The sequence below is a fragment of the Ascaphus truei genome, chromosome 5, assembly GCF_040206685.1.
Source record: "Ascaphus truei isolate aAscTru1 chromosome 5, aAscTru1.hap1, whole genome shotgun sequence".
Taxonomy (NCBI): domain Eukaryota; kingdom Metazoa; phylum Chordata; class Amphibia; order Anura; family Ascaphidae; genus Ascaphus; species Ascaphus truei.
Genome location: NC_134487.1, coordinates 208,940,445 through 208,966,546, shown reverse-complemented (window position 1 = coordinate 208,966,546; position 26,102 = coordinate 208,940,445). Strand labels below are relative to the sequence as shown.

The following is a 26,102-nucleotide window of genomic DNA, read 5'->3' as shown; positions in this document are numbered from 1 at the left end:
TTCCACAGATTTTAAGATAGTATTGTGATTGAAATAAAAAATCAATATGCGTGAGTATGAATTCTATAATAGAAAGAATAAAAGTGCTCTGTGTGAGACATACTACTATCACCATCTAAAAAATGTTTAACCACAGACAGACCTATGTTATGGTTAATGCAAGTATAAAGTGACTGTATGTCACATGTCGCCCATAGGTATGACGACTGCCATTTTATCCTGGCAACAAAGTCGATGATATGTAGCTGTCCCAAATATGTTACCTCAAAAATGTAACATGGGTCTGTAGATAAAAATCTACATAATCCTAAGAGAACATGTGGATAAGTACCCTTCATTTATTTATAGGAAAGCTGAAAGTACCAAGAGCAAGTTGGCACCTACAAAACATAGATCTTTATCCAATGACACTTGCATTCTGAGACCTATGGGAAACTTTAAATGTAATAGAGGGAGGTGCATTACTTGCACCTTCTTTGATACCAAAAAGAATTTCACATCTTTCTGCAATGGTGAAAATTCATGAAAAATTCACCATTTTGTACAGTACAGTACAAAAAGTTAGGTAGTCTCCTTTACTTTTTGGAAAATATATCCATGGTTACTCACCCCAGAAGGAGTAAGCTGGGGGGGGGGGGTGAGGATATGTGACATAGTCCCAGAATATTAGGCAGCTGTCTGTCCGATTAAAGGCAGAAAGTGGAAAAAAGGGAAAAAATTATCCATTCCACAGTTTCACATTTGCTGAGACTGTGGGATGGAAACTCCAGGTCAGAGTTTACAGTGGTTCTGGTTTTCCCTCACCTGCTCTCCTAATTGAGGAAGAGGTAAATATTGAAGTTAGGTTGGCTGCATCACTCTCTCTTAGAGCCTGGAGGCTGGGAGGACACTGCTCCCCAGGATCCAGTTTGGGGTAGACAGCCCCCCCACCTGTTGCAGCATCTGACAGTTAAGGACTCAATGATATCTCTGTGTGTTATTTAAAGTTGGTAACTGGCTTACCTAGCCAACATTGCAGATAGGGATATGCATGTGAGTTAGACTCCTGACAGGAGTAGATGTTTGTTTTTATGATTTCTCCTGTTTCTTAAAGTGACGGTGTTTAAAATGTTTAGTGTCAGTAATGGAAAAATAAACCGCTGAAGGTTGAGGGCTGAGTGCCCCTTGTGTTTGTCCCCCTTTTCTACAAATAAACCCTAGGAGACTGTGTCACGACGAGCCTGGGCAAACTGCAGCGCTACATAAAGGGAGCCGTTTGTCACAATATATATATGTATAGTATTGTACTGTATGTCTTTATATAGCACCAAAAGTGTACTTAGCGCTTCACAAAGAATATAGTACGGGGAATTATAATAATAAAATAAGCGCAGCAAAATCAGACAATAGTAAAGGAATCCCTGCCCCGAAGAGCTTACAATCTAAATGGTATAATGGTAGCATTTCAGAGACATCAGTTGAGGGAATAAGTGCTGTAGATGGCAGTGCTTGGCCATAATGGTTGGTAGGAGTGTATGTGGGTGTGTATGTCCGGGTTCAGGCTTAGGGGGTTCCCAGCAGCAGGAAGGAGTATATAGAGAATGTGAATAGAGGATTTGTGGGGGTGCTTTTTATTGAGGGTTAAAGAAGTTACTGGGAGAGAGGTGTATAAATAATGGTCCAGTGGGGAGTGGGGAAGTTGGAGAGAACAGAGACGTTCACAAAGGAGTGAGGAAACAGTAAACAGAAAAAGCAACAGGGAGGGCATAATGAGATGCAGGAGGAGAGACTTCCCAATTATTAGAGGATAGGAAGCGTACAAATAATCACAGCATATAGAAAGTCAAGTGCTCACAGTTGCAAAGTTTTAGTGGTACAGAGTCCAGATCTTCCTCTAATCTTCACCTCCAATTTCAACTCCTAAATTAACTCTACCTACATTTTAAATGTGACACACAGCCATATGGCTCACAGCCAAGATAGACGGTCTTAATTACTCTGATCACATGCATTTGACTAACAATTAAGGGAGGCCTTATCAACTCACAGAAACATACCCAAATAGTTAATTTGATTTTAAATTCTGCTGCAATTGATTGATAGGAGAACTCAGCTCACAGAAACATACCCAAATAGTTAATTTGATTTTAAATTCTGCTGCAATTGATTGATAGGAGAAGTCAGCTCACAGAAACATACCCAAATAGTTAATTAGATTTTAATATAATATATATATATATGAAATAACATAACAAAAAAAGAGAAGCGCACCTTCCATAGCATAATACTGTTAAAAAAATAATATTAAATAGACAGCCGCAGCAAATGCTTACTTACAACAAGTAAGATATAAACTCGCTGTGGATATGTGATAGAGAGGTTACCAGAGATCCAACTGATTCAGGACAGTGGAGGAGTATAAAATCCAAACTCAAATCAGCTGAATGCTGGCACTGCTTCGCATGCAGACAGGTACGCCCTCACAGCCACAGGCAGTCTCTGGTAGAAGAACAGCAATCCGGCCAAGAAGTCCCCCTGCAAAGAGGAACCTCCAGTCAGGTAGGTAAACCAGGTTGTTGCAATAAAGGCAAACTGGTATGCTGCTCAACAGACTATCTTTTCACACAAGGAGTTAAAAGTAACCGCTGTTGCTTAACACAGAGTCCTGAATACCAGTAACAAAATCCCTGCTTTACACATGACCCAATGTGTTTCGTTACGCTATACGTAACTTCATACCTCCCCCATGATGAAGTTACGTATAGTGTAACCAAACGCGTTGGGTCACGTGGTGTGTGAACCAGTATGTGAAGCAGTGCCAGCATTCTGCTGATTGAGAAGTTTGAGTTTGGATTTTATGCTCCTCCGCTGTCCTGGATCAGTTGGATCTCCGGTAACATCCCTGATATCACATATCTACATTTTGTAACAGTATTATGCTATGGAGCGTGTTTTTCTCTTTTTTGTTGTTTTAGAAATTCAAAGTTCATGTGGTAGATCCCTTGACCAGCAACATTAGACTTCAGAAAACACAGCTTTAATCCCATGGATTACTTCTTCTGGAACTACTCCAGTTTAACTGTATGGACTCAATTTAGTTATATTTTATTTATTTGTTATTTATCCACTGTCACTGTTTCACTTTACACATTTATTGTATGGTTGATTATTATTATAAAGTGCAATTTTAAAATATATATGTTTGTCTTTTTATGTGTGCACTATTTCAGCAAAGTTGTTCTCATTGATTTCTATGCTATAGCCTTAAATAGCAATATATTTTAGCAAACTAAGTAAACATTATAGCTTTATATATTACTAAAATATAATAAATGTGACATTTAATTTCATTTTTTTCTACAATTTATTTTTAGGGATGATAACGGCCATTGGTCTCTCCAATCTACAATTTGTTGACATGAATTCCTCTCGTAATTTGTTTGTTTTGGGTTTTTCACTATTTTTTGGATTAGCATTACCAAACTTCTTAGACTCACATCCCAACTATATTAAAACTGGTAAGTACAGCTCAATAGCTAAATGCCTATCTCTTGTTTTTGTATTAATGGAGTAATTGCCATAAATCTTTGATAAGCACATCATCAGAGAAATCAAATTTAATTTCTGCATGATCCAGGTAAACAAATAAAAAAAAGCATGTATCAAGCTTGCTAAAACACAAAATATTCCTACCTTTCAAGACTTCATAAAATGTGAAACCTTATCTGCTCAGGGTTGACAGATTTATTAATGCATAAAGCTATATAAATGTTACTTACTTTAAAACTATGAACCAGTGGCATAGGTAGTCACGGGCGGGCCCCAGGCTAAAAATGTCTATTGTGTTGGCCGCGCATGCACGATCGACACTTTCCGACGGTGCATTCATGATCAGCACTTGCCGGCTGCTCCTGTGCATGCACGATCGGCACTTGCCGACTGTGCATGCGCGATCAGCATTTGCTGGTCACTCATGCGCGACCGGCAAGCTCTGATCACGCATACGAGACTGGCATACGCCGATCGTGCATGTGCCCGAGCAGCCAGCAAATACCAATTTCACAAGTGCGGTCGGCAAGCACTCTTCGCGCATGCGCAGTTGGCAAATATCCTGGGGGCAAATATGGATTGGTCACCTTAGAGAGCGGGCCCCAATGAGCCCGAGCCCCCGGGCCTTGTCCGGGCTATAGCTACGCCACTGCTATGGACAATATTTACTAAGATGTGCTATGCCGTAAGATATATCTCATTCATGTGAAGTAGTAATTATGGAACTTTATGTGCACTAAGTAACTTTGCTTTTACTGCTCTATGTAGCCTCTACCAACTCAAGAGGGAAAATATTTACTGTATGCAAAACAGTTGAATTACTGTAACTGAAACAAAAAAAAACACAACAAAATAGCACTTAATATACTGACACTAAATGCTGAATTCATTTTTAGCCCTATCATTTCCATTCCTCCTATATCAGGTAGTTACAAGCATCAGGTAACGAGTGACATTTTGGGAACCCACCTCCCTTTGTCAGAATTGGAGTCCCCAACATTTTGCTTGTTAACTGATCTATTGCTATGTTTGCTGAAACAAATACAACACAATGTGCATTATCTAATACCAAGATGATGTGGATTGGTATTTTTTTTTTGCATTGCCCTGAAGTGAATCAGGAAGTGAATCATGTCCCTTACAGTCCCTTTTCTCTTAGTCCATTTGCCTTGACTTTTAGACTACTTCCAATTATCATGGGCACGTCAAAGGGCGATGGTTGCTCTGGGGTACATTAGTCATGTCATTTTTCTCTCTATATAATGAAATTCATTAATATGTAAAGATCTGGATTCACAAAGGGCATTAGGCTATTTAAGGTGATATTAACCTAAAGTACTGTAGTATGGGATTTAAGTAATGCAAAATTCCCTAAAGACTCCTGTAAAAGGGCATTATCGTTACCTTTCAGTATGTAAAATGGGATGCAAATGAGCCTGAATCATATACAGAGAAATAATGCTATGTTAATTAAGTCATGCCTAAATGAGCTGCTAATCTCTAATTAGCTTGGTATTTTTGTGGCAGCAAAATATCATTATAGCTTTTTTTCCCCCCGTTGAATATAAATTTACCGACCTACTAACAAACTAAGGATGTGGGAGGCACAAATGTATTTTCTAACATCTACATCTTTGAAAAAACATGTATGCACCATGTACCATAACTAACTCTCTCTATTTTTATTCATCACAAAAGAAGGAAATAATGAATATGACTGAACATATTACATGGTTACATAGTAGATGAGGTTGAAAAAAGACGTACGTCCATCAAGTTCAAACTATGCTAAATTTAGACAACATATACTTTATCCTATATCTATACTTACTTATTGATCCAGAGGAAGGCAAACAAAAAACCCCATTAAGGGGAAAAATAAATTCCTTCCTGACTTCAAGAATTGGTAATCGGATTAATCCCTGGATCAACATTCTTCCCATGTCTACTTATTTGGTATATCAGGAGAAAAATTCCACGAGGGAAACAACGGAGCACAGCAGGAGAAAGGAGGGGGCTAGACACCAGTATGAAAATAAAAATCCTTTAATCCGTGATAGACATCATGGTGTGGTATGGGTAAAAAAGCTCTTACGCGTTTCGGGCCATTGCCCTTTGTCAAAGAGAATGTTTTACACACTGCGTCTGCCGCAGCTGATATAGGAGTCCCCCCTCCTCCAGCTGATCAATGACGTATATGTCAAATGGAGCGAAATCGCTATGCTACAAGCTGATTGGCTCAAGGAAGGAGCCAATGAGATGAATGACATAGAATCACTATGCTCGAGTCAGGGGGCAGTCCAGATCAGCTGCGCAGTGACTGTGTGTCACCAGGATCAACACAGTGAACAGGAGTATAGCGTAATTAAACATAAAAACAAGAAAACAAAACTAAAACAACATTAAGTAGATAAAAGAAGCCAGTCTTATAGAGTGATCTGGAGAGGTAGAGGATACATAAATAATGAAACATATGAAACGGATCACTATTAATGGACTAGTAACTTATCATAATAGCCCAATGCAGAGTTGTCAGTAAAGATCACACAATAACAGTATATCTGGAAAAGATGCACTTGGAATACATTGATAGGGAATAAGCAAGAGGAACAAATGATAAATGAAATATGTACAGATAAATACATTCCATTATAATTGTCATATAATAATATATAAGAAAACAATAATATCAATGTAAAATATAAAATACAATGATATAATAATAAGAATAGATAATGAAAAACTGAAACCAAAAACAAGAAAAAAAGAAAAGAAAAATACTCAAATAATACTTATTTCAAAAAATGTTTTAATTCCCAATCAATGTTCATACCCTTGGGAGCCAAAGTCCCAAGGGTATAAATCCAGTGCATCTCACGGCAATTGAGGATAGATTCTCTATCTCCTCCTCTGGGATGACTAGCTATATGTTCAATAGCACTAAATGTAGACGCAGTCTGTAAAACATTCTCTTTGACAAAGGGCGACGGCCCGAAACGCGTAAGAGCTTTTTTACCCATCCCACACCATGATGTCTATCACGGATTAAAGGATTTTTATTTTCATACTGGTGTCTAGCCCCTCCTTTCTCCTGTTGTGCTCCGTTGTTTCCCTCGTGGAATTTTTCTCCTGCTACATATCTACGTGACGCACGCTCAATTGGATACAACCAGCTCTCAATCGTGAGTACCCCATTCCGATTATTACGGTCTGGGTGTTCTATACTCCTTATTATTGTTGTCTCTCTCCAGGGGGACATTTATTACTGTGAACCAGGGGGTCAGATATTTATCACTGACCCACACCTTCATACACAGGTCCCCCACATGTAGGAGTGTATTATAGAGACATGGATTAATCTACTAAGAGAGTGGTGTTATTAGGTCCATCTTTTCTACTTGGCATAATATTCAAGACTTTATTGCATTTATTTGGATAGTGATTCTCTACAGCTGAGCATTGGATTTTGTAACTTTGCATCCTATTACCTACTTATTTGGTATATCCCTGTATACCTTTCCTTTCTAAAAAAATATGTCCAACCTCTTTTTGAACAAATTTATTGTATCTGCCATCACAGTCTCCATGGGTAATGAATTCCACATTTTAACTGCCCTTACTGTAAAGAATCCTTTCCTTTGTTGCTGGTGAAATCTCCTTGACCTTGGAGCCTGCGAGGAAGCTCCCCTTCCCTCCCCCAACCCACATATAAATAAATACACAACAAAGGGTCTGGAGGTACAAAGGCCACGGCTTTATTTACACAAATAAACCCTGGTAAGTGTCAACCCTGCTAGCGTGCTCTCCCCCCGGGTAATAGCCGATGGCACACCAACCACGGCCCGCACACCCACCAAGCCGGGCACCCAATGGCCCGGCCGTTAAGTGATACTGGGCCCAGGGAATCACGCACAAATGAGCCCTGCCGACTCGCTAACCCCAGCCACCACAAGGCTTTAGGGGTTATGTGCATCATAGAGCCCCCGCTGGTAAGGTTAACGAACACCTACACCCCCCAACAGCCGCCACCCATGGGGCTATTTAATCCCCTTAAACTAGCCCCGTACCGCCAGACCCGCAAGGCCCTTTCAAGCCCCTCCTGAAATGTCATATTACACAAGTCTAACCCTATTTCGAATGAGTGTACCCAGTTTTGGGCGAAATAATCCACTATTTGCTGAATTGAACTCTGGGTGACTTATGACCCAGCCTCCTACCTGTAACATACATTTAGCTGCACCCCCTTTCCAAGCATTCCTGTGTCCAATATCTGATCACACCACTTGAACCATCCCCCCATGCACCTAAATCTGAGATAGTTAGGTCAATAAGGAATGACCTAAGTCAACTGACGTTACCGCCCCCACACCAGGTCCTTCACTGGCCTTAGTTCTATGGCTGATAATTTACACCTCAGACATAAACCTTGGCCCCTTGCAGACACACCCACCAGAACGGCCTCCTATTGTCTCCGCACGTTCCTCCCATCAACTAATTAGATTGTAAGCTCTTCAGAGCAGGGACTCTCCTTCCCAAATACAACCTCTATGTCACTGACTCGAATTCAAGATGCCTTATCACCCAGCCTCCTACCTGCAATATCAATTTCCCAACTGCCTTATTAATTTTCCCTTGTGCGCTCCACCGCCTCAGCTCGCAGCGCCCCTACCATGCCCTCCTGTGGACTCTATCTGACCACACCACCTGGACCATTCCCCAACACACCTGAATCTGTGCTACAGTAGTTTAATGATGTTACCCCCCACGTGAATAATCAACATTTTTGGCAGGCCTCCTGTCGTTTGCCAGTACCAGCAGTTCTGGCAACAGCTGATGCCATCTCACCTTGCCTGCCCCACCAGAACACGTTTCCCCGCTTCCCGCTCATGCCCAAATTCCACCCGTATGGCCGGGAACCTACATGCTTCTTTGCCCAATGAATAAAAGAATACCCCATTATCCAAACGTCTGGAGGCAAAGACCAGATGCCACTGAAGCCAGCACCAAGTCCATCACTGAACCGTCACCAACTACCACAACTCCACCGGCCAACTGGATCCACCTCTGGCGCCAACCTCCTGAACTCTGCTAACTGCATTCAGGATAAAAAGACAGCACTACATTAGCCACCCCAAGTACATGCATAGCCCTAAAGGCTATATTTAACTCCAGGCAAACTAGAACAAAGATACGCAATGAAGCCACCACTGGGAGGGGGGACGGGACAGGAATGAGACCCAAGTTATTAACTGCCCCAACCACCCCGATATTGTCATTCCAGAATACTACATTCCATTTAGCCACCTGTGCGCCCCAAAGTCCTATCGCAGTTACTAAAGGAAAAATTCTAGGAACGTCAATGTTTTTTTTTTTTAAATTAACTGCTACTCCACCCAAGATAGCGGCCACCGCTCCGTACACCAAGAACCCTCAAAATACACTCCGAATCCCACTGCCGCAGCCATAAAAAGCTGGAGCTTGTTGTTGGATGTAGGCCAACCCCTCCGCAGTTTCTTCCCATGGTAGCACTGCAATCACACTCCCAAATCCCTCTGGATCTCCGCTGTTACCCTTACAAAATGATGTGGACGTCTCGCCCCGGTCATAGCAGCCGCTAGTCGTTTAGAAAATACCCTACCCACTGGCATAATTCTGACTTGGGTTTCTTTTTTTTTTGAGAGACAAATGTCTCCATGGAACTTCTTAAAGCCCTCAGCTTCTCCTCAGGCAACCTATATTCCATAAGAACCGAATCAATTTAGATTCCTAAAAACAGAACGGTAGTGGGGCCCTCCATTTTTCCACCGCCAAAGGAACGCCGAACTCACATGCCCCTGCTAAAAAATCTTGACAACCATCTGGCGCACAAATCTGACTTCCCTGGACCTATGCAACTACAACACACACCACTGCGAAATGCTCAAAGAACTAGATTAGTCATCACTTGAGTCTAGGTGCAAAATTCATCCTTCCTTTCTTGCCTTCAAATAATTTCTGGGCAAGCTACCTGTCTATCTGAACAAGCTCATCACCCCTCCCACATGCGGCACTTATCTGAGATCTGACTCCAAAAAAACTGCTCATGGTCCCAAGGTTCAGTAAAGTATCCGACCGCTCCTTCTTCTCCCACCATGCACCCCAAAACTGGAATAACCAACCAGAGACTTCCACAGCCACCACCAGGTTAAGTTCCCTCAAAACCAAAGCTGTCTCACACCTCCCTCCAGTTTCCAACTGTTACATATGCCTACAATACCTACCACCTCCAACTGTCAAACCATACTGTGCATGCAATGTCCCACACACAATGTATACCCTGTGCACCCATGCAACCATGTACCATTTGTCATCTTAACTCCATGCCCAGGACATACTCAAAACGAGTGGCAACTCCCAATGCATTACTTCCTGGCAAAACATTTTATAAATAAATAAATATGAACAAAATTGTCTAAAAAGTGTATTACTCCAACCGCCTGCATTCTTTTCCGGACTACCCATTCCAAGAAAGTGCTGAAAGTTTCAAGTAGAAGCATGACAGGGCACACCCCATTGGAAAACACAAAGCCACAAATTCTGGTCACCAAACTTGCATCCCAGTAAGTGAAAGCACTGTGGTGTATTGATAGTAATTTAAATGCCGATTTTTTTTTTGCCTTTGCCAGAAGCGCGCCCTGCCCGTACCTGTCCAATAATGCTGCAGCCTGAACAAAATGTGCATAACCCACAGAGCAAAGCTCCTTGTTAATACCATCATTCACAGAAGATCCCTCTGGATGATACCACATATTTTAAAAGAAATGAACCCCTTGTACACTCCCCACGTTCAGCCAACCCTGCTAGTATACTCAGCACTTTCTAACTGGCTCCACTTCCGCGTTTTATACAGCCAGCATGTGAAATCAACCACAGTCACACAGATCAGGGCACTCAAGCTCAGGATTCGCCACAAGCCTCTGATTTAAATAGAGAGACACAATAACCAGGCGTGTTAGGGAAGCAATCAACTACCCACCCCCACTGCTGGCTCAATCAGGTAGGAGAGAGAAAATAAAGTTAGTTACAGGCTTTCAATTACCACACACTTAAAAGAAATTAACCCACTGAACGCTCAAAGTTCAGCTACCCCTGCTAGTATATACAGCACAGCACTCATCCAGGTTCTAATTGTACACTTAATACCAGCACTATAAATTAACCAATCCCACAGTTCAGCGCTTCCCTATACCTGTGTAGTAGGGATAACATCTCCACGTACTCCCCTGTCCATAGCTTTCCTTTTTCCCTCTGCTAACAAGTGAAAACCGAAGGCTTCCAGCACCGCTTTTAGAATAGCAGCCATACACAGGGGCTTAAGTGGGGCTGAATCCCCAACCCAGTGGGGGGTTCCCATGTAGGCCCCACCCCCTTACCTCCTGTGGGTCCTGCCAACCCCTGTGGGAGCACACCAACCCCCTAGGGGAACAAGTATAGCCCCCCCCTGTGAGGGGCATAAGTGAGGTTCCCCACCCCAATGGTCACAAGTAGGTCCTCCCACTCCCACAGGGGCTCAAATAGCTCCCCCACCCCTGTGGGGCTCCCAACCCATGTGGATTTGAAGTGGAACTACCACAGACCCCGCAGGGGCTTAAGTGGGATGAGCTCCCTAAAAAGGGAGCCCACAAACCCCATGGAGGCTCCCATGAAGCCCTCCCTTCCTCCTGTTGGTCCTCCCACCCCTGTGGGGGGCACACCAACACCGTAGGGATACAAGTATAGTTTTCCCCACCCCAGTGAGGGGCTCAAGTGGGGCCCCCCACACTTATGCAAACCCAAGGGGGAGGCCCCCCTTCCGAGTGTAAACTCCAGCCTCACCACTTCCTGCAAGCTGTTGCCATCCAGCCCCTTTTAAAAGAGACTCTGTTTGTAGCCTATCCAGCAGACTTTCACACTCACCCTCACCCTCTGCATCCCCCTCCCCACCTCATGCAAGCAGACCTCCAAGCTGTTTCTTAAACCATCCAGCCTGTTTGCAGCCTGTCCCACAGCTCCTGCACAGCAGCCACTTGAACTTCTTTTCAGGGACCAGACTGCCCTCCCTCCCCTGCACTCCTTTAAATCCCCTTAGCTCCGCCCCCCGTGACACTGGGGAAGGGGAGGGGAAACAGCATGCAATTCAGCCAAGCTGGAGGGGAGAGGGGAAGCAGCACGTGAACCGGCACCAAAGGTGTGGGGGAGGGAGAGGGAAGGGAGGGGAGCCTAGTCCCTGCAGTCAGGTGCCCCGTCGCTGAAGGGCTCCAGGCTGCTTTCCGCCAACCTAAAGGGATGTCCCCGAGTCATTTGTACTGCCCTTGGTATGAATAGTTCATTTGAAAGCTCCTTGTACTGTCCCCGACTATATTTGTATATACAGCTAAACCCAGTTATAGCGCGGTCCTCAGGGGCCACCCGATCCGACCGCACTATAACCGGGGTCATGCTAATTTTTTAAAAAACTGGCCGATTGGCAGCCCTACACATCCTCCAGCAGCCACCATACTTCTCCCAGCATTCCCCGCACTCCCCTCAGCAGCCTCATTTCCCCCAGCAGCTCCACACCGATCCCCCCACCGATCGTGCCCCAGCCCCACACCGCTCCCCACACAAATCCCCCAGCCCCGCACCGATCCACCACCCCAGCTCCGCACAACCCCCCCCCCTCCAGCCCCACACCAATCCTTCCCCCCCAGCCCTGCACGGATCCCTGCCAGCAGCCCTATGATGTCCCAGCAGCTGACACCAAAGGTAGAGGGTAGGGGGGGCTGGGTGCGCGTGCTGTGAGCATGCTGTGAGTGTGTGCAGTGTGCTGTGAGCATGTGCAGTGTGCTGTGAGTGTATGTGTAGTGTGCTGTGAGTGTGTGTAGTGTGTGTAGTGTGTGCAGTGTGCTGTGAGTGTGTGCAGTGTGTGCATTGTGCTGTGAATATGTGCAGTGTGCTGTGAGTGTGTGCAGTGTGTGAAGTGTGCTGAGTGTGTGAAGTGTGCTGTGAGTATGTGCAGTGTGCTGTGAGTGTGTGCAGTGTGTCCCAGCAGCTGACACCAAAGGTAGGGGGTAGGGGGGGCTGTGTGCACGTGTTGTGAGCATGCTGTGAGTGTGTGCAGTGTGCTGTGTGTGTGCAGTGTGCTGTGAGTGTATGTGTAGTGTGTGCAGTGTGCTGTGAGTGTGTGCAGTGTGCTGTGAGTGTTTGCAGTGTGAAGTGAGTGTGTGCAGTGTGCTGTGAGTATGTGCAGTGTGCTGTGTGTGCAGTGTGTGCAGTGTGCTGAGTGTGTGCAGTGTGCTTTGAGTGTGTGCATTGGGCTGTGAGTGTGTGCAGTGTGCTGTGAGTGTGTGCAGTGTGTGTAGTGTGTGTAAATTTTTTTTTTAAATATTGGAGGTCCACGCTCAAACCGCATTATAATCAGATCCGCGTTATAGCGGATCGCGCTATAATGGGGTTGAGTTGTAGTTATCATATTCCCTCTTAGACGCCTCTTTTCTAATGTAAGATAGATTGTCCATCCCCTTTATTAATTTGGTGGCTCTTCTCTGCACTCTCTCTAGTTCCAGAATGTCTTTTCTAAGGAGTGGTGCCCAAAATTGTACTCCATACTAAAGGTGTGGTCTTACTAATGCTTTGTAAAGGGGCATAAGTATGTTTACTTCCCTTCCATCCATTGCCCCTTTAATGCAAGATAAGATCTTGTTTGCCTTTGCAGCTATTGCATGACTTTGGGCACTATTGCTAAGACTGCTGTCTACAAGCACTCCTAAATCCTGCTCCATCAAGGATTCCCCCAATTATCCCCATTTAATGTGTAAGTTGCCAGTTTATTCTTGCATCCCAAATGCATAACCTTACATTAATCTGTATTAAACCTCATCTGCCATTTACCTTCCCACGTTTCCAGCCTCTCCAAGTCCTTCTGGAGAGAAATTACATCCTGCTCTGATACTACTACCTTACAAAATTTATTATCATCAGCAAAGATGGAGACTTTGCTCTCGATGCCAACCTCAAGGTCATTAATAAATAAGTTAAAAAGCAGGGGTTCCAGTACCGATCACTGAGGTACTCCACTCACGACTTTAACCCAACCTGAAAAAGTTCTATTTATGACAACCCTCTGTGTTGTTTATCCTTCAACCAGGTTTCAATCCAGGTGCATACATTATTACTGAGTCCAATTTTCTTTATTTTGTACACCAACCTCTTGTGTGGAACCGTATCAAAAGCCTTTGCAAAATCTAAGTTGACCACATCAACTGCATTACCCTGGTCTAAATTCCTACTTACCTCCTCAAAGAAACAAATAAGGTTAGTTTGGCATGATCTATCCTTCATAAATCCATGCTGACTATTACTAAAGTTTCTGTTTTCCAGTAGGAATTCCTGAATATTATCCCGTATTAAACCCTCAAGTAGTTTCCCCACTATTGAAGTCTGGCTTACAGGTCTGTAATTCCCTGGTTGTGATCTAACTCCCTTTTTAAATATAGGCACCACATCTGCTTTATGCCAATCTTGTGGTACTGAGTCTGTGGAAATTGAGTCCTTGAATATTAAATATAATGGTTTGGCTATTACTGACCTTAACTCTTTGAGAACTCTTGGATTTACACCATCGGGGCCAGGTGCCTTACTTACATACATTTTTTCAAGCCGCTTATGAACTTCTTCCTCAGTTAACCAATTGTTCATTAATATGGAGGTTGTGGCTTCCTTCTGCGGCACTACTATTGAAATTAATTCTTCCCTGGTAAACACAGAGGCAAATAATTTGTTTAATACCTCTGCTTTATCCTTATCTCCAATAATCTGTCTGCCCATCTCACACTGAAAGAGTCCTATATTTTCTTTTCTCATTTTTTTGTTATTAAGGTACTTAAAGAACATTTTAGGGTTGATCTTACTTTCTAATACAATCCTTTTTTCATTATCCATTTTTGCTAATTAGATTGCCCTTATGCAATTTTTGTTACATTGCTTATAATTCTGATACGATGCCTCCGTCCCTTCTGACGTAAAGAATCTAAATGCCCTCCTCTTCTTGTCCATTTCCTCCCATACCTGTTTATTTAGCCACATTGATTTTTGACTAATTTCTTTTATTCTTATTACCCAAGGGTATACACTGATAAGTGTGCTTTTCTTTGAATGTTTTAAATAATGCCCATTTATCTTCTACATTTTTCCCTGCAAAATCATCATCCCAATGTATTACTTGTGGATTAGCCCTCGGTTTATTAAAATCTGCTTTTCTAAAGTTGAAGGTCTTTGTTGAAAGCAAGTAATCTGTTTTTTGATAATTTATTTCAAATGAGACCATTTTATAATCACTGTTACCCAAATGTTCCAGGACTATTTATTATTACTTCTTCATTGTTTGATATTACCAAATCCAGTATTGCCCCTTTCCTGGTTGGTTCCTCAATAATTTGGGTCATATAAATGTCTTTAAGCACCCACAAAAACCTGTTTTCTTTTGTTGTATTGCTAATCTCATTGCCCCAGTCTATGTATGGATAATTAAAATCACCCATTATGCAAACATGACCCTGTTCTGATGCCTTCTCCATTTGCAAAAGTATTTTAGCTTCCTCAATCTCACCGATATTTGGTGGTTTATAGCATATCCTTACAAACATTTTCTTTATACTTTTACCTCCATTGCTAATTTCTATCCACAAGGACTCTACATTTTCATTATTCCCTTCGAAAACATCTTCCCTTATTATAGGCTTTAGATCCGGTTTAACAGATAAACATAATCCACCTCTTCTTCTATTTGCTCGATCCTTCCGAAAAATGGAATAACGCTCTAAATTAACTGCCCAGCCATGAGTTTCATCCCACCATGTTTCAGTAATGCCTATGATATCATACTGCTCTCTTGCAGCTATTAATTTAAGCTTCCCCATTTGATCGGTCAGGCTTCTTGCATTAGCAAGCATGCATTTCAGGTTGTCAGCCTGTACTATTATCTTATCTGCTCATTTTTTTCTGCGCCAACTTGGTTTAGTCTTTAGAAGTTTTCTAGTATTATCTCCATGTACTATCGGTGTCTCACTGCTTGTCAAACTCGCACTTGCCCATATTCCATCTCCAAAACCCCTTGTTTCCTCTTCTATTGTATTTAGTTTGTTATATGTTTCATTTCCCTAATCACAATAGAATCTTTATATACAGACCTTAGTATGTTTTTACAAGTTTAAACGGTTGTAATTAAAAATTAGATAAACTGCAGTAAAATTAAATGCATCTTATGCTCTATCAAAATTTGCAAATAGTTCCTTTCTGTAATACAGTACTGTCATGGGAGAGTAGGTACTTACACCTTTATACCGGAATCATATCACTGAGCAAAACCAAGGCGTAAAACAAATTGCGATTTATTCCTTTGAAACAGACATACACCCAATGAATTACAATTATGCAGAAGAAAACACACTTACTGGGGGTCTGGGGAAAAAAATTGTCTTTCCTAGCGCTTCAGAGTCCTTAAAATAAAGTTTGCAGTTGACAGGGACTTGTCCCGAAATGTCCTGGAACTCAAATCAGCATGTAGTTCCAGCCGCAATGCTACGTTCGATTTGTAGAACTTGGTTGCAAAAAGTCTGGACTTAGAATATATTTCAGCTCCAAATCCTTGAAGCCAGCTCGCTGCTATTTCTCACATAGTTTCTTTTGGTGATTTAGAATTTGCCGCTGCTGTCTTGGTGCTTAGAATCTCCTGAGCTGATTGGCTGCTAGGTTTCTTATAGGATTTCAGTCCCATTCACAGAATACCCCAACCAATCAGAACATGGGAACATTTTCACCAGCCTATCAGCGATTTGCCGGCACCCTGAAGCTGGGCAGGCACGGATTTAAATTCTGAAAAGGGGCATGCGCCAACCTGGCAACTCTGCCACTTAGCATATTGAACCCCCTGCTGGGCCAGGCTCCTCAGAGTCTGGGGACGGGCAAATGGTTGCCGGATAGCCCTTATTCATGCCAGGACTTGGGTACTCAAGCAGAACTCCGGTACTCCGCCAGCCCTAACACCTTGGCATATCTGTGGCTTTCAAGTCCGGGACCCGAGCATTTCTGTTCTCCAATCTGTCCGCCATGATTATGATGTCCTCCGTGAACGATTGGATAAGGGGCGAGAAGCTAACGCCAAGGTACATGAGGTTAATGCCGAGTTACAGAGGTGTCTTCTCCCAGCTTTACTTGAGTATGCATCTTTGGAGAAAATAGAGCATCTCTTGCGGAGTTGGAGGAGGTGACGACTAGTTTGGAAAGGGCAAACACTGCGGTGGATTCTATGGATGAAAAGCAGAGCAAGTCTGACAAAATGATTGCTAACCTGAACCAGAAATATGAGGTTCATAGCAAGAGGTTCGCAATTGCCAAAGTGAGTCGGAAGTCTCTCAGAAAGAGGTCAATGCTCTAAGCACAGAGCTGTGTACATTGAAGGATGCTTATGAGAATGTCCCGAGTGATATAGAGTCTGTAAAAAGAGAAAATACAAGTCTGAAAAAGGAAAATTCAGATTTGACTGACCAGGTCAGTCAAGAGAATGAGAAGCGTCACCAAGCAGAAAAAGTGAAGAAGCACTTGGCTCAGGAAAAGTTAGAAGTGCAAGAAGCACTAGAGAATGCATAGAGAGTGCTGCAAAAAAATATGTGTCATCCTGGAGAACATAAGCAGAGCACATACTGTAGAGCCGGCTGCAAGATCTGCACGCGAGTCTGCAGGAGGCCAATGAGAAACAGGTAGATGCTGAGGAGAAGAATATGGTTCTGCAGGAAGAAAGGATTCAGGCTGCTAATGAAGTAAAAGTGCTGCCGGAACATCTGAGTACCCAGTGTGTTCCTGAAGAACAGCATAAGGAGCTTAGAGGCCAGTTGACTATGTATGAAAGGGAAAGGGAGAAGGTCCAGAGACTGGAGCAAGAGCTGGAGGAGCAGACGGGCTGCTCTATCCCCAAAAGCCAGTATGCCCAGGAGAAAGAAGCATGAAAAAAGCAAGCAGGTGTGACCCTATCTGTAGAGCTCCAAATATGATGAAGGATGCAGTGATGCAAACTCAGAGCTAGCACAGGGAAGAGATGAAGACCCTGAGAGGAGAATTGCAGGATGTACTCAAGAAACAGAGGTCTCTCGCTGATTAACTAAACCTGCTGCAATGAGAGAAAAGCATTCTGACACTTCAGAAATGCTACAAAGCGTTTATCCAAGGAAAGATGGAGAGAGAAAGCTATTTGCATAAACGCTTAGCGACTGTTACCATACAGTCTGCCTAAAGAGGGATGAATGCGCGTATGGTTTAACCCCAGAGTAAAGCAGCTCGAGTTATTCAGTCATTTTGGAGAATGAAACAGCATGAAAGAAGTTTGAATACTTGAAGGAATGTGCGATTCGTCTACAGACAAATATTAGGAGGTATCAGCAAGAAAGATGCTACAGGAATGTGAAGAAAGTTGCTAGTGTGATTCAGTCCGGATATAAATCCTAAGTCATAACCAAGCAAGCTGTGCATTCCTATAGGCATCTCTGCAATGCCATTGCAGTGCTACAGTCTGCTTTCCAAAAACGCAGAATACAAGAAACAAATTACGATGGAGTAGTGCAATAAAAATCCGGTCGTACTCTGTGTCCACGTGCCCACGTGCTCTGAAGTAGATTCCTTGCCATGAAAGCAGCCACTATAAAGATACCGTCTCTGATGAGAAAGAGACAGAAATGTGTCCACACAGAAGTGTGTTTTTTTTCGGCTGCTATGTGCCAATAAAGAGCCCCGGTCTGCAAAATTTCTTCTCGGGAGCAGATGCACCGCCTGAGTTCTTCTCCTATCCACTATCCATGTTTATCCCGGTTGGAGCACGCTGACGCCCAGGAGCCCTTCCTCTCAAACAGTGAGTTCATTTCATTTATGAGTTCACCCCATGCAAGATATTCCTCGGTCAGAGGCTATTGGGGAGACTCTAACACTGTTATTTATTGTGAGACAATAAGGGGTTAAATTCCACATATGGGACGTCCCTGAGAAGCATTACAAAGGAAGAATTACAATTGTATTACTGCTGGATTCGGCTGAAGTGGCGCCGCTAGGGAGTTTTATACTCCAATTTCTTTTTCATCTAATGAGAAAGAGACAGAAATGTGTCCACGATCGTATGCGGAGAAAGGAGTCCCTGGCTATCCAGTAAATTAATGGGTCAAAAAAGAGAGGCCCAAATCTACAAGTCTGTTGACTGTAAAAGTGAGGTGCATGGGGTACGCTGAGAATTGATGAGAACTCAGCCAAAGTTGAAGTACTCAAGCTAAATGAGGCTGAGCCAGATACAGATTGTAGTGCAAGTGACATGGATGAGGAGATCACGGGATGCGTGGAAATACTCGTTGCTAAGCGAGTGAAAGAGGAGGTGGAGAAATTGAAAGAAACTTGAGCAAGAAGTCATCCATGAGCAACAAAAATGTGAGGAACTAGAGCAAATACTTGAAAAGATACTGGGTGACATCAAAAGAAACAAAGACTTTGGCACTGGTCTTCTCTTCAATCACGACTGCACATCGTGGCTAGAACTATATAAACATGTAGCGCAATACCGTCCTTCGGGCCCAAATACTCTGGAAATTGGCCGAAAGGGTAAAGCCAAAGTGACTGGTTGGTGTATTGTATTGTATTGTATGTCTTTATTTATATAGCGCCATTAATGTACATAGCGCTTCACAGTAGTAATACATGTGGTAATCGAATAAATAACAGATAATGTAAATAACAGATCATGGAAATAAGTGCTTTAGACATAAACATAACATTAAGGAAGAGGAGTCCCTGCCCCGAGGAGCTTACAATCTAATTGGTAGGTAGGGAGAACGTACAGAGACAGTAGGAGGGAGTACTGGTAAGTGCGTCTGCAGGGGGCCAAGCTTTATGTATCATGTGTTCAGAATGTTCACAGTGCTATTCGTATGCTTCTTTAAGAAAGTGTGTCTTAAGGTGGGTCTTAAAGGTGGATAGAGAGGGTGCTAGTTGGGTACTGAGGGGAAGGGCATTCCAGAGGTGTGGGGCAGTCAGTGAAAAAGGTTTAAGGCAGGAGAGGGCTTTAGATAAAAAGGGGGTAGAAAGAAGACATCCTTGAGCAGAACGCAAGAGTCGGGATGGTGCATAGCGAGAAATTAGGGCTGAGATGTAAGGAGGGGCAGAAGAGTGTAAAGCTTTAAAAGTGAGGAGAAGAATGGAGTGTGAGATGCGGGATTTGATTCGAAGCCAGGAGAGGGATTTCAGGAGGGGAGATGCTGAGACAGATCTAGGAAAGAGTAGAGTGATTCTGGCAGCATCATTTAGGATAGATTGTAGGGGAGACAGGTGAGAGGCAGGAAGGCCGGACAGCAGGAGGTTACAGTAATCAAGACGGGAGAGAATGAGGGCCTGAGTCAGAGTTTTAGCAGTCGAGAAACAGAGGAAAGGGCGTATCTTTGTTATATTGCGGAGGAAAAAGCGACAAGTTTTAGAAATGTTTTGAATGTGAGGGGCAAATGTGAGAGAGGAGTCGAATGTGACCCCTAGGCAGCGTGCTTGGGCTACTGGGTGAATGATCGTAGTTCCAACAGTAATGTGGAAGGAGGTAGTAGGGCCAGGTTTGGGAGGAAGTATGAGGAGCTCTGTTTTAGCCATGTTGAGTTTAAGGCGACGGAGGGCCATCCAGGATGATATAGCAGAGAGACATTCAGAAACTTTGGTCTGTATAGCAGGTGTAAGGTCGGGTGTTGAAAAGTATATTTGTGTGTTGTCAGCATAGAGGTGATATTTAAACCCAAAAGATGTTATTAGGTCACCTAGAGAGTGTGTACAGAGAAAATAGAAGAGGTCCCAGGACAGAGCCCTGGGGTACCCCCACAGAGAGATCAATAGAGGAGGAGGAGGTGTTAGCAGAAGAGACACTGAAAGTACGATGGGAGAGGTAGGTAAAAAGGTTCTTGGGGAAAGACGTTTCACCAAGGAGAACCAAGTCCATAGATCCAGCCAAAAGATGGACAAAGAAAAGGCTGGAGGGAAGGTTGAAAGCCTCTTCAATGGGAAGTAGAGGAAAAAGAAGAAAAGAGATAGATGGCGGCTGTCTCCGACAAAGATTCTGGTGCACGGGAATGGTGAAAGGGCTGCTCCACAAGTCAATGTTATGCTGGGGGGGGGTGGCGGGGATATGTGACAGAGTCACTGTCTCTGTACGCTGGAGTGTAGTGCAGTATGTGTGCTTTCCAGCATGCAAGCAGTTAACCTCCTCTGGAGAGGCTAGCTGCAGGTGCAGCTAGTTAAGACTGAACACCTGAATGAACAGGGGGTTGAAAAGGCAGGCATGCAGGCAGCTGCCTGCAGAAAGAGAGGGGGAGAGACTTTTCCCCAACCATGAGGACACTGGTTGGAATCACACCCAGGAAACAGAATCACCACGGGTGTGAACAAACCACAAGATGTGGCCCTGCTTCAAGGAACCGGTATTCCATACCTGAAGAGAAAGTGGAGCACTGACTTGTCCAGAGTGATTGCCTGGACTTGCTTGGAACAGAATTCCCCAACTGTCAGATAAAGATTTTAATATAGTTCCCTGATATTGTGTTGTATGTTTTTGGGGGCTGGTAACTGGCTTAGCTGGCCAGCCAGGTTGCTAGGGCCTGTCCGGTCTAGTAAGTCTCCCAAGGTGGAGTAGGCTTTCTTTTTATGGTTTGTGTTTTGCCTTAAAGAGACAGTGTGCCCAATGTGTGTTGTGTTTGTGGAGAATAAACCACTCAAGCTTACAGTCTAACCCATTGTTTGGCTTCTTAGGCCTCGGTCCCGCTGCGCTCGTTGGCGCGGGCGGCAATGTAGCGAGTTCCCCACCAGCAGGGGAATCCTCGCGAGCCGGTCCCGGTCCCCACTGGCTGCACAGCTGACTACACGCTGTGGCGCGTCAGCCGCTGGAGACACCAGAGAATGGTGTTTCCTAGCGTTGACGCGTGACGTGTGTGGCTGTGAGCCAATGGGGAGAGGAGGCTTCGGGAGGAGAGGCTTCGGGGAGCGGGGAGGAGTGTGGAGTGAAAGCAGGTGAGAGCCTGGCTGTGTGTGTATGTGTGTGCCCGAGTGCGTGAGTGCCTGCCTCTGTCTGTGTGTGTGTGTGTATGAGTGCGTGAGTGCCTGCCTGTGTGTGCGCGCGTGTGTGTGTATGAGTGCGTGAGTGCCTGCCTGTGTGTGTGTGTGCGCGTGTGTGTGTGTGTGTGTGTATGAATGAGTGCCTGCGTGTGTGTGTTTAAACTTACTTTCCAGCTCCAGCCCGTGGAGGGAGGGGGGGGGGGGGAGTAGCGGGTCCCTCCGCTCAAGCCACGCCCCCCCTCCCTGTCAAACCGCCCACCACCCGCCCACCTCCCGCTCCGGCTCCCGCTCCCTACAGACCGCATATCGCGGTCTGTGTATCTCAGCGCACCGCCTGTCAGCAGTGTGGGTGCGCTGACTCTGGGAGCGGGGCCTTAGCCTTACTGACCCCACGACGAGGCCATCCTGCTACAGCTTATATTAGAATATTATACATTCTATTACAACATATGCATTATGGAACTGCTGTCTGTTTCCTTCTACTACACCCCCAGGTGGCAAGCATAGACATGGGGTACTACAGAAATCAAAACCCTTAAAAAATAATGCAACAAAATTTTGGGGAGATTTAATGGCCAAAATGCTGTTTTTGAATTTCATACATAGCCTATAAATCTCTAGGTAAGCTGTGATATCATGGTCCATAATTGTTACGTTTGCATTCTGCATAATTATTCTAGAATTACATTACAAATTGTTATCATTTTGTATATGAATGAGCACAAGCAAACAGAATATTAACATAATTTTGTACTTATGACAACGATTGCTTTTTCAATTTAATGTCACAACTCTGATCTTTTTTTTAAATATATTTTTTGTTAGGGTTGTATGATATACTGTATTCTATATTCTAAACTGAAATCATTCTCTTCTACAGGTATAACTGAAGTGGATCAGATATTGACTGTGCTTCTAACTACAGAAATGTTTGTAGGTGGTTGCATCGCTTTCTTTTTGGACAACACCATGCCAGGTATAGTAATGATTTACATTTTATAGACTGTATAATACAGTTGAGTACTGATACAATACCGGAATAAGAACAGCAGACAAAAAAAACTAATATTTGTAGATGGAAGCTCATGTTCCAACAATCTTAATATCCGATTGCTACCATACTAAACTTGGAAAAATGATTTGCAAAATTTTAAAGAGAACTCAGATGAAAGAGAGTAACTATTGTAGATATTCTAGTTCTTAGGCAGGTAGCATCCCCAGTGGCATTTTTAGAGATATTGCCATTATATAGTGTTAGTCAAGGCAGGACTCTTTGCCCAGGGACTTTTAATGCATGGTTAAGGAAAATGTGTAAAAAGAGGAGGGGTTTGGATTTATTAGAGACATAGCTGTTCAACACAGAGGTGTAAAAGAGATGGACTGCATTCATCTTGGAGCAGAGGAAGATACTGCATGACAGTTCATATACTTCGTTAGCAAGTATTTAATCTATTTTAGGGGGGACAGTATAAATGCAACAGCTCTTTAATATAGCTGCAAGAGGTAGGGATTAGTGGTACTTTCAAGCAGGAAACATATACAATGGATGAAAAAAAACGCTTAAATGAAAAATATCGATAATACAGACTGAAGGAGGTTCACAAGAAAACAGGAGGATTAATAAAATCAGTAACAAAAGTCTTTGGCCTACACTGTATCCAGAAAGGACAGAGTAAAATGGAAGGGAGTTGCCTTGTATGAGAAGAGCAACATAAAAGACTGAGGGGCTATTCTATTAGCTGTGATGTTGTCCTTGTCAAATCAAGCAGTTTGACAAGGCAAATGGTCGTGGAATACAATTTAAAATGTTTCGTTATTCTATTTCAATATTACAACATTGCATCTATTAAAATGTAACATTCTGCACATTTAAACAGCCAATCTGTGTAAGTTGTACTTTGTTTTGGTTTGAAGTGAAATGACATAATGTTGTGAGATAATGCATCCACAGTAGGTATGTTAAGCAGCCATTTTACACAGCATGTATCAGTGTTTTGGTCAGAGAGAGACAGACTGGGCTTTGGAGTTTGGAGACAGGGTGTTTTGGTAGCAAATTGTTTGCGAGTTCTGATTGGGTTGTCTTCTGTTATTATATTTTGCAGAGTGTTTGTTACTGTCTTGAGTGAGAGGGAGGAGGGGAAGACTGGGAGTGTGCATGAGGGGAGGGGAGTGGACGTGGACATGGGTGTGAGGAGTGTGCACGAGAGGAGAGGGAGTGGGCAAAAGAGGGGTGCGGGCATGAAAAGGGTAAGGGTGTGAGAGGAATGGGCTTGAGAGGAATGAAGGAATAAAGAAAGTACACTGCACGCTATCCCTAGGATCTCCCAAACGATGTCGTTTCCCTCTCTGCTGCTCCTAGTCTCCTGCGATCAACAGGGACACTCCAAGCAGGTAAAAACAAAAAAAGGGTGCAAAAAAGAAGAAACAAAAAGCAAAATCAATTGCAATACAAAATAAGTTTATAAAAATCACAAGTACACGTTCCAATAAAAATTGAAGAGGGAGGATCACATAAGTCTATACATCACCTCATCAAATACACATCTCCCCACAATGAGTAAAATCCTGAAATGATTCAGAAACCCATAAGTACACAGTCCCAGAAGGAAGAAATAAAGGAGGGGACTGGGTCCGTGAAAGTTATTAAAATACTGATTATCTTAGGGTTAGCGTCTTGGTGGTGCTGGTGATGGCAGCTTCCGGATATTGTCGTCACGATCTCACGTTGCGCGTGATTGTCACGGGAGATCAGTGCTTTTAACACCAAAAATACCTGGATCCTTTGATTGAACAAAACGTGAGATAAAATAAATTGAAATTTAGTCACACAAGAAACACACACAGCTTGATTTACAAAATAACACGAAATAACACTTACGGGAATTAGGTAAAACAGAATAACAGGTTTCCAGAACAAAAGTCCACGAAATACAGCCTCTAGGTATCAATTCCCAGTAGCGGGATTGATACGCAAACAAGAGACGTGAAACCGTCTTTGGCTAGGAGCGGCGCTTGCAGCCCCTGTATCTTCGCCGAAAGAAATATCTTTGTTCTGCCCTTGCAGAATTTATTTACCAGTCCTTAGTTCTAACGAACTTTCGTAGCAGGGTACAATCCTCGGTTACGATTGAATCGTCATTGTACCGCACGCTATACCTTCAGATGGATCATAGTTGAACACCCACCCGATAGCCTGCATGGGCTTATAAAACCCTCCTAGGCCTATCTGGGTAATAAACAGCCAATCTTGGTGTGGGAAGCAAATTCCCACCCAATGGCAAGTTTGCCAACAGTTCCTTCAGCCGGGCAAAGGGCTTCACGGTATGCCAAGTGTCATGCGCTAACTTCACACTTAACCCGCTTAGCATACCTGACCAAGTCCCCTTGCACGGCGGCAGAATGTCTACCTTTCTCCAGGATGCCCGGACATATGCTAGGCAAACTGTTTATATACAGTTCTTGAGATTTAGCACCTTCACTAGGTCGGTACCTTTTGAAGCCCCAGACTTTCGTAGACACTCTGGAGTCATCTCCACAGGGAGACTCAGAAGTCCGGACTTACATTATGCATGACTCATCCCTGGAATGGCTGATCATAAATAACAATAGTGAATGCTTAATGTATCTTGATAAAGAGCGGAAGCTCGAAACATGTCGGTGGAGGCCTGAGGGCTCATTTTTTCTTGTTTGCCATGCTCTGACCCAATAAACCTCTAATTTTTGGGACACACTCTCTAGCAATTTATTTGATATAGTAGTGCTCCAACTCTCCTTCTGGATACCTGCTTAATGTATCTGCTGTCCTGCCTGGCTGAAATGTAAATGTCCCGGTTCTAATAACTTTAAGATACTAAAATCAGAGCCACTTTAATTTATGACTTTAAATAAATGCTAGAGTATCATAACTATGAAAACACACAAAATGCTTATCGCTCTCCAAAGATACCGTTGTTAACATAAAAATCTCATGGTGCATAGGGTAGGGACAATATGAACATAGAAATCCAGTCAGGGTGTAAATCCTGGTTGGACAAGAAACCCACAATTGCACTCTATGAGGACAAACAATAGGTGGGACAGAAAAAATAGTCCCGGGCTTGTAGCCTATTGTGCCAAACGACGCAAAACAAAAAAGCTTTATTAAAACATACTAAGGGACAAAAACAGGGAGTGTAGGGTATAAACACAAGTGTATAAAAAATTAGGTGGTGGTGACACAAAATAGAGGATAAAGGCTCCTCCAAAGCCCACCGTGGAAAATCTCATATAAAGGAGAATGTGTCTCAAACTATGTATATGGTGTCAACCATGAAATATATCCACAGAGATACACAAATATTCCCGGTTTGAAGCTCCTAATGGTAAACTGTATAAGCGCTGGTTACCTTTATTCACACTGACAAAATATCAAGTAATTCCCTACAAGTAAGTAGGAGTACTGACATAATGTAGAAATTCATGTG

General features: G+C 43.3%; 1 protein-coding gene across 3 annotated transcripts in view; it reads left to right on the top strand.

Moving 5' to 3' along the window:
* Positions 1-26,102, top strand: part of SLC23A1 (solute carrier family 23 member 1) — a 396,028-nt gene that overhangs the window by 339,712 nt on the left and 30,214 nt on the right. For all 3 annotated transcript variants that reach the window (XM_075601621.1, XM_075601620.1, XM_075601622.1), the window contains 2 exons: positions 3,354-3,497; positions 22,520-22,615. In XM_075601621.1, coding sequence (XP_075457736.1) covers positions 3,354-3,497; positions 22,520-22,615 — 240 coding nt within the window. The remainder of the gene's footprint in view (positions 1-3,353; positions 3,498-22,519; positions 22,616-26,102) is intronic.